This window comes from Dryas octopetala, chromosome 8, assembly GCF_963921425.1.
Source record: "Dryas octopetala chromosome 8, drDryOcto1.1, whole genome shotgun sequence".
NCBI classification, from domain to species: Eukaryota; Viridiplantae; Streptophyta; class Magnoliopsida; order Rosales; family Rosaceae; genus Dryas; species Dryas octopetala.
Window position 1 is genome coordinate 12,329,844 of NC_141373.1, and position 10,350 is coordinate 12,340,193.

At 32.9% G+C, this 10,350-nt stretch overlaps 1 protein-coding gene across 1 annotated transcript; it reads left to right on the forward strand.

Annotated features, from left to right (window-relative positions):
* Positions 1-879: 879 nt before the first annotated feature.
* Positions 880-9,621, forward strand: LOC147277294 (ABC transporter G family member 1-like). Its single transcript, XM_086253150.1, has 8 exons — positions 880-1,332; positions 5,515-5,594; positions 5,882-6,352; positions 6,569-6,655; positions 6,744-6,869; positions 7,294-7,488; positions 8,017-8,103; positions 8,188-9,621. Exons 1-8 carry the CDS (start codon positions 936-938, stop codon positions 8,863-8,865), a joined length of 2,121 nt encoding a protein of 706 aa, XP_086109276.1. The 5' UTR covers positions 880-935; the 3' UTR covers positions 8,866-9,621.
* The last annotated feature ends 729 nt before the right edge of the window (positions 9,622-10,350 follow it).

Consider the following 10,350-nt stretch of genomic DNA (forward strand, 5'->3'; position numbering starts at 1 on the left):
ATGCTCTAATTCTATCATGGTATCAGAGCTTGGTTATCCGCGTGTAAGGCCCAACGGTCACACGTGCTCCCACGTCACCCAATATAATTTGTTCACGTGTAAGGCTCAAAATATCGTCACACGTGCGGGGGCGTGTTGAGAGTAATGTGGAGCAATGTCCCACATCGGAAAACTAAGGCTTAGCATATGTGCTTATAAGTCTTGGGCCTCTCCACCAATTGCCAATTGGTTTTGGGTTGGATGCTCTAATTCTATCAGAGATCTCCTATTTAATTAACATCTTAGCCAATATCATACTTTTTTTTTTTTGTAATAATTTTCGGTATTTTTTTTTTTTGGAATTTTCGGTAAAAATCGATTCGGTATATTTCGTTTATGAATTTCGGTAATCGGTCAGTATACCAACTTTTTTCGGTATTTACCAAAACCAAACCAACTTTTTTGATATTTTTTTTGTTTCAGATTTTTGATTTTCGGCGAAGAAAAATTGATTTACCAAATTAATAAATTTTGATCGGTAATCGATAGGTTCGGTAAATACCAAACCAATGGACAGCCTTAGTAGTGACAGATTTGACTACTGTATAAGAATTAAATTAAGTGGACCAAACAAATGGACGTTTGTTTTCGTGAGATTTTTAAACAAGTGGACGACGTTGTTTGTTGTTAGTCTACGATGTTCGAGTGTAGGACCCTTTGCATTATTAGCCTCGTGAAAAATGATAACCTTGATTAATATAATCAAAAACAAAATTTTCTTTGTCTTTTGACTCTTTTGCTTGCATGATTGTTTACCCAGATGCATGGAACATCTAAAACACATGTTCGAAGATATGATTTAAATACTGGCCACTCTTAGGCATTTCCCCAAGAAGAAAACCAAACAGATATCCCTTCTTCTCTCTCTCTCTCTCTCTCTCTCTCTCATATAAACCATGGCTTCTACTTTTGATTTTAATTTCCAACACAATATTGATGCTACTGAGCATGAATATGGTTATAGTTCAGCAACTGAGAACCCCAAACAAGATATAATTAGAGCAGCATTAGAGGTTGAGACAGTACTTAATCCACTGCCTAGGAGTACTAGAGGAGTAGGTGCTGTCCAAAACCAAAACGTCCTCAAATATCCAATGGAAGAGGGTGTTTTCTTGACATGGGAAGATGTGTGGGTGACAGTAACTAATAATTCCAATAATCAAAAGAATAATGGTATTGGTAGCTGCAGATCAATCCTCCAAGGTGTTACTGGTTATGCTAGGCCAGGGGAGCTCTTGGCTATAATGGGTCCTTCTGGCTGTGGAAAGTCTACTCTTCTTGATACTTTAGGAGGTAATAATTCATCCATACAAGTTACTAATTACTTCCACGTATAGAAATATTCATAATTATACAAATTTATATATGATATTATTTTTTTGTAATATAAGTTGAACTACACATAAGAATTAATCTAATTATGCAATTATCTAAATTTTTTTAGAAGAAAATACTAAATTTTTTTAAGAATCAAAATCGGTTATAAGATACACAGATTGAATAATTTATAAGTTACACAGGGTTGTCTTCTCATCAAAAGTTCATTTTTGGTGGACATGAGGTTAAAAAATAGGGGTGTAAATAAGCCGAATACCACCATGTTCAAGCTTGACTTATTTTAAATTTTTCAAATTTGAGTTTAGCTTGGCTTTTTTCTTATAGGAGCCGAGCTTGAATGAACAAAAAAAAAATCGAACTAGCCGATACAAACTCGAGTTGTATCGAGCTTATTTACATAATTTTATCTAAGATATTTTATTAGTTATCATTTTAAAAAAATATTAATTTCTATAGAAAATTAGGATTAAATACCAAATGTCAATATTTTTTTAATAAAGCAGCAAGACACTAATTTTTTTTAGTTTAGGTATTAACCTAGAGTAAAACATTTTGGATTAGGTCACAAATCAGTTTGTTATACAGTTGTGACTGTTGAACAGTTACAGTTGTAATTGTCGAACAGTCATAGTTGTGACTATTTAAAATTTATAAAAAATCCAAATTTTTAAGGGTTTCATACTTTTGATTTAGGTTTGGGAGATGAAATCCTATAACCCAAAGACTAAATATTAAAGTTTAAGCCTTGCAAATATTGAAAAAACAACAAATCAATAAAAAAGTTATGACTGTTAGACAGTCACACTTCGATATAACCATGTTTTTTAAAGTTGGTACCTAAATTGAAATTTAGTACCTAAAGTGAAATGACATAAATGTTTTAGTAGTTGAAATGAAAAAACATTATAATTTTGTACCTAAAATCAATGGACCTTAATTTCTATCCAACATTTTCTTCTTGAAAGCATTATAATATGTTAATTTAACTTAGAGTTAATATATATTTTTCATTAAATTAGATAGACACCAAAGACTTCTTTAAAACATCATATAGATGAATATGGTTTCTCTGAAATACAATTGTACCAAATAATTCCATCTAAACATTCATAACTTATAACACTTGCAAAAATTCTTATTAAAAAAAAGATATAAGGTAGTAGAAGTCTTATAACCAAACAATACAAAAATAAAGTAGAAAATAAAAATAGTAAGTCCTCATATAAGCTATAGAAAAAGAAATATGAGACATATAAATTAAAAAATATATACGAGATACTCATAAGCTTTCCGAGCCGAATATACTAAAGCTCAAACTTGACTTGTTTCTTAAACGAGCGAGCCTTGGCTTTGACTTATTTTTTTACTAACCGAGTTTAAACAAACCAAACTGGAGCCGAACTCGAGTTGTAACGAGCCGATTTACAGCCCTAGTTAAAAATAAACCTCTCTTCAAAATAAGTTTAATTTCTTATATCATATTCATATTGGTATGTGTGTAGGTGTGAAAAAAGTATGCGTGGTGAATTTCTACCTTCTTTTTTGTGTCTATGTGGGAAGATGTGTTAATGTATATCCACACCCCTATTAGCACGTAGATGGATAAGCGTATACAATGGAAAATTTTATATAATGCAAATTCGTATGTCATATTTATGTTACGATTTCGCTAATCTTTGAATCTGATGCATTTGCTTTTTCATATTACAACAAATATTTTAAATTATTTGGTCTGTTCGTATAATATAAGAAAGGACGTACAATATATAACATGACATTTTAATTATTTTTAAACAGATGTTTTTATGGGATTTGGATATAGTTGGACCTACGGGTCTGCTGAGAAATTGAATTGAGCAAAGAGATATATGATTTGTAGGGTTAGGGGTGGGAGAAATGGGCTACCGTGTCCGTATGGTACAGATACGTACACAATCGATTATAAGATTTTAGAAGTCCTGTGCGAAAATTAATAATAAGGCTCCTCTAATAGACTACTCACATGCACAGGCCCGGCCTTGAGACTAGGCGAGCTGGGCGACCACTTAGGGCTAGCTTAGTTTAGGGCCTCCTATGGTAAATTGGGCTTCTTTCTCTTATTATGTTATTCAGTATTTCAGTCTACTAAATTAAAAAAAAAAAAAAATTTATTGTATATTAATATTTGTCGAAGGTGGTAGAAGACAAAACAATTTAACTTTTCACTTTTTCCGATCTCTTCCTTTTGGTCTCATCTATCTCCACTGTGGTCCAGTACTCTCTTGCTTTCCTTTTTTTTTTTTTTTTATTCACAGTACTCTTGCAGTCTTTCTTCTCTTCTTTTTTCATAATTTCATTGATTCAATATTCTATTTTTATTCTTCTGGACCTCTTCGTTCATCTATGTCACTCTCAATCACACTGTACAATTAAAGAGGAAATAAAGGAAATCTAAGAGAAAGCTAAAAAGAGGTAAAACCTTTTTTATTTTATTTTTTCAATTTAGACTTAGATTATTATAATTAAAATTTTTTAAGAAATTGATTAACAAAATTAACACACTTTCTGAATCTATATATTTTTGTGGTTTGGGCTGTTACAAATTACAAATTTACAATATATATAATATATAATATATAAATTGATTATCAATTTTTAATTTTTTATGAGTGTATTCATATATGCGATAAAATTTGTTTGTTATTGATTTTTTTTATTTAACTCAATTTAGTTATTATATGAGGGCCTCAATTTTTAATCTTGCCAAGGATCTCTTAAATCCACGGACCGGCCCTGCACATGAAAATATTAAAACAATTGACTTGTGTATTGATGCCATAAAGGAAATTTGATGACTAAAATTATCATTAATTAATTTATAAAATAATCATCAACAAAGATGTAAAAGCATCACTAATCAAAATCATTAACTAATAACCTGTGGTGAACTTAACCTTAGAAACCCTATGGGCCAAAAATTAAATTATTAGAGGTATATGTGTGAATTATGTACCTTGATCGATGACTTGATGAGCTTTTGCCTTATATATATATATATATATATATAATATAGCTGTGGGCCAGAAATTTGGGGCCCTTAGGAGTGGGGGCCTTGTACGAGTGCATCACTTGCATCACAACTAGGGCTGGCTCTGTATGCGTAATTTATCATTGGATAGACAAGTTCATTTTTTCAATCTTAATATAAAATCATTCCAAATTGTCTGCATCTTTATGCAAAACCTCTACGCCATAAGTCATTTTCAGGGTTGGGTGAGAATTCAATATCTCTCGCTATCTATCTTCGACAACAAAACACAACTTTATGTCTACTATCACATCAACACGTATCTGCAGACAAACAATAGTAATATAATAATACTTACTCTGTAATTTAGAATAAATACAAAAGAGCACTTCAAGTCTTCAACGTTCAAATCAACGTATTGCTCCCAATTAATTATAAGAAATTTATATATTTTCTTATGCAGAAGTGACTTTGTTCTTCTTTAGTAATCTAGTTTAATTTTTTGGATATAAAGTTTTTTTTTTTGGCCACTTTTTGGATATAAAGTTATTGTTGCCATATTCACTAAATTTTGGAAAGGTACGTCACGCATAAAGTGTATTCACCTTACAAGGTAAGGTGTCAAACGTCTGCGCCACCTCCCTCTTGTGAGACAACAGTTTTAATTAATTTTGATTAATTAATAAGTTTAAGTGGTGATCATTTGATTTAGATTTAGAAGTGGCACTTATTTTTTAGTCTTTCTTTTGTGGAAAGAAGTCTTAAATTTAAATCTCGATCATGAACTATAGTTGTTGATTATTTAAAAGAAATTTTAGACGAAGTGGTTATCAAAGAAAATTAATTGTATGTGACATTATGTTCTACATAATGTTATAAATTTATTCAAAATTTTAAAAAGAAAAACAAAACCAGAAAAAAAAAAAAATTTTACTATTAAAGGAAAATTAGTCATTAAAAATATAATTTATGTGTCCGATAAGATTAAATTAAAATAGCCTATTGGATATATTTTCTAACATGCTGTATAGGTTATCCTTCCAATATAATAAAAAAATTACTCAATAACCAAATAAATAAATCTCTATATGTGCAATGGTAATTAACTCAAAGTTGTACTCATACTGCAGGGAGATTGAGTTCAAATACAAGACAAACAGGGAAGATCCTAATCAATGGCAATAAAGAAGCACTTGCTTATGGCACTTCGGTACGATAATAAACAAGTAACATGTATACTTTTTTCTGAATTTTTCTCTAATACGAGATGTGAGTGAGCGTTCTGATGCTCAATGCTGGACAATGGTGTTCAATCAGCGTTTGAAAGCTCACTCGCATTCAGCAATATGCATTCCATTTCCAACCCTCAATGCTCAAATGGTGCGCGCCAAGTGTTGAAACGCTCACTCACATTCCACAATTTTTCCTAATAAAGAAATATGACTAATATTCGTAAAGCATATCAATCTTTGTTTTTATCAAAATTTATGAACACAGGCATATGTGACACAAGACGATACTTTAATCACAACTTTGACGGTAAGAGAAGCTGTATACTACTCAGCTCAGCTGCAATTGCCGGACTCCATGTCCAAGTCAGAGAAGAAAGAGAGAGCAGAAATGACAATAAGAGAGATGGGGTTGCAAGACGCCATGAACACAAGGATTGGAGGGTGGGGAGCCAAAGGCCTTAGTGGTGGCCAAAAGAGGAGAGTCAGCATTTGCATAGAGCTTCTCACACGCCCAAAGCTCCTCTTCTTGGACGAACCAACAAGCGGCCTTGACAGTGCAGCTTCTTATTATGTCATGAGCAGAATTGCAAACATGGACAAAGGTGATGGAGCTTCAAGGACTGTAATCACATCGATTCATCAGCCAAGCTCTGAAGTCTTTCAACTTTTCAACAGCCTTTGTCTTCTGTCTTCGGGTAGAACTGTTTATTTTGGTCCTGCTTCTGCAGCAAATGAGGTGACTCCAGCTCTCTATAACAATGAAAAATACTTACTTATCATGAATGTATATACCCTATATATCACATGATGAGAGTGATTGAGACAATGAACATATAACCCGTTACATATATAAGAGTTTTACTCCTATAATAAAGGTTATGTAGCTTTTTGAGTAAGTAACTAACTACTGCTATTCTTTTTTCTTTTCTTTTTTTCAATTGAATTAATGCAGTTCTTTGCTTTAAGTGGTTTCCCATGCCCAACTCTCCAAAACCCATCAGATCACTTCCTCAAAACCATAAACAAAGATTTTGAGCAGGTAAATTTTCTTTGGAAACGCCTAGCTAGTTGTATTTGGCTAGAGCATAATTAGGAATCTAATAAAGTTTTGTTACATATTCTCACAGGACATCGAGCAAGGTATAGCTGGAAGAACACCCACAGAAGAAGCAATTGATATTCTAATAATTTCGTATAAAGCATCTGAAGGTTATCAGCAAGTTCAAAGACAAATAGCTGAGCTATGTAAGAAGGTAATAAGCAAGTAGTCCAATTCATAACTCTGATTATACTTATGTGTGTACATATATTGTCGGGCTGTAAATTATAAATGAATAATACAATTCACGGATTACCACTATCCTGAGGATGCATATATAAAAAAATGGTAAAACTTATTTTACAGTTTAGCAGGTTATTTATTTATTTATTTTTTTAATGTGTGGGCATTGTATGCCTCCAGTCATGATATATAGAAGCTCCCATACAGTCAATTTAGTACTCAATGATCCAAATTCACATTACGACAAAAGAATATCTACATACATATATATATATATATATATCATACAAAGTTGTATATATATTCTCAAAATAATATATATATTGCAGATAAACCCAGGATTGAGGGGATATATATATATATGACTAACATTAATTTACTCATGCAAACTTTAGGACTGTGGTGAAGCATTGGAGAAGAGATGCCATGCTGGCTTTCTTACACAATGTCTCGTACTCACGAGAAGATCCTTCATGAACATGTGTCGAGATCGAGGCTACTACTGGTTACGCTTGGCGGTCTACATCATCATGGCTTTAGGCCTAGGCACTATGTATCACAATCTTGGACATAGTTATGGATCGATTCAGGTGACTAACCTTCGTTTGAATGACTTACAAGATCTCATTATTTTTTAGCTTTTATAAAGTTTTGAGGTCGGAGTGACATATATGGAACACGCGTAGTTGAGTGTTTTAAAACATCTTGTTGGACAGAATCCTGCAGTTTAAGAAGCTGATCATATACGTACATAACCGTTTAATGAAATAGTTAAACGGGTTTTCAATTTTTCTAAATTTTTTGAAGGGATATATGATCTTTGAATAAAGAGTTGGAAAATAATAATTATGATCATTGAATTATAATGCAGAATAGACCTTACAATAAATTATTTATTTACCCTTAAATGAAGAATTTCTCATTAAAAAGGATTTATATATAAATATATAATACGTAATACCTTAAAGAAAATCACTGCCGAGCACTCTCTGCCATTGCCGAGCGCTCGGCATCAAATATCTGCAAAAAAAAAAATTATGCATCCACTCTAGAGAAAATCTATCCCTAACATATATATATATATATTATTCTTATTATATATATTTATATTGTTTCAGGCAAGAGGGTCACTGCTCATGTTTGTATCTTCATATCTAACTTTCATGGCCATTGGTGGATTCCCTTCCTTTGTGGAAGACATGAAGGTACGTAAATTAAATTAATTGGAATATTTGGTAAGTCTTGTCATCAACTAATGATCCATAACACTAGTGTTCTTTTGAATTCAGGTATTTGAACGAGAAAGGCTAAATGGGCACTACAGTGTCAGTGCATTTGTTTTTGGCAACACATTGTCCTCTGTGCCATTCTTGGTATTGGTTTCACTGATTCCTGGCCCAATAGCTTATTACCTTGCTGGACTTCACAAAGGATTTGAACACTTTGCGTACTTTACTTCTGTGTTATTTGCTTGCATGATGTTGGTCGAGAGCCTAATGATGATAGTTGCGAGTATGGTCCCCAATTTCCTGATGGGCATAATAACTGGTGCTGGAATTCAAGGGCTTATGATGTTAGGTGGTGGATTTTTCAGACTACCAAATGATATTCCCAATGTTTGGTGGAGGTACCCATTGTTCTACATTGCTTTCCACAAGTATGCATACCAGGGAATGTTCAAAAACGAATTTGAAGGAACAATGTTTCATAACAATGAAGTTGGAGGACAACGGACCTTAAGTGGTGAACACATTCTGAGAGATACATGGCAAGTGGAAATGGGTTACTCTAAGTGGGTTGATCTTGCTATCTTGCTAGGGATGATAGTTCTGTATCGAGTTTTGTTCTTCGTTATCATCAAGACCACTGAGAAAGTCAAGACTGTTTCTACAGCTCTTTTGTGGGTGCGTCCCAAGCGAAGCATGCAAGTATTGGTGAATCCTTCCTCTACGCCATTGCATGGATAGAAATGCAAGCTCTGTTGATGCCAAAATTCTCCAAAAAAAATAAAAAAATAAAAAAAATTAGTCAATAATTAATAATAAGAAATGCGAGTCAACCTGACCTGGAACAAGTGATTCTCTCCTTTTCAACCAGCAATGAACTTCTCTCTTTCAAGAATCGGGAGTGTACCTGCGAAGACACTACCTAAATAAGTAAGTGTTTAGTGTAAATATCAGTATAATTCATATAACTATGTACTTTTGAATGTTTTCAACTTCGATAATAATAGGGTTTTGGAGACTTGATCCTCAAGTTTCCACCAGCCCACGTTCCGGCCTCTCCATGCACATTCCCACTCGGTTCATGGGTGTTAGAGATGGATCAGTGCTTGATGATCATGCCTCCTATTCCATAGGAGTATGTGTTTGTGGTACTCTGACCAGATTGTTGACTGTACCAACAATCTTGGTCTCACTTAGGTCCACTGTGTGTGTTGTGGCCGGGCCCAAGAGACCCGATTCCCACGTACGTTCCACCCTAACCCTTAATCCCAAAGGCTTGTGCTTAGGCGTTGAGGTGGATAATTTTGGGACACAAGCGCCATATATATCCATGTAATTGGTAAATATGTAATATAATAATAGCAGTGTGAGTAGAGATAAGTACTTCCATCAGTATTCATTAGAATGGTATAAGAAATATGTATGTGTGTCAACTATATTTTAAGTTGTGCTTGTAGCAGGCAGTTGAAGTATAAATTAATAATGACTACTATATTAGTGATTAATTTTTGGGGCAATGATAGATAAGGTTAAATGGGAGGACCCATGCCAAAATAGTCTTGCTCTAAAAAAAACAAAATAACTCGGCCTACTTTTAAATGTCGTCAAGCATGTAACGCACTCGGATGCTAGTTACGAAAAAATTATTGGGTGTAGCCGATACATCGCTATGTGGTATAACCAATCCAACGTGTAAGTGTATTGTTGAACGACATGTTTATGTTAATAGGGTATAATATTAATAACATCTACTCATATTTTAACACATAGCTTAGTTATACCACATGACAGTGTATCGGTTATACAAAAAAATTTCTCGTGCAAGCTTTCAAACGCTCAAGAAAAGTGTTCCAATACTAATTGCATGTAATTAGTTATATCTGACAATTATGTTAAAATAATAGTCATGTAAATGTTTATTTTTTAATTATATACTATACGTAAAATACACTAATACAAGATATTAATAAACACAATTCAATATAAAATATGATTGTTATTAACTGACAATTACAAGAACGTTTGAACGCTCACTAGAAGAAAAAAAACTAGATTACAATAAATTAAAAAAAGTAAATTATTTTAAAGTCTATTTTACAGCCCTTAATGATAAACAAACCCACCTAAAATTAAAGTTGCAAACTTGCAATGATTAATTTTCAGGACTCGATCAACAATAAAAAATTTAACCAGAAGTACACTCAACCCAAATGTTAAGTTGCATGA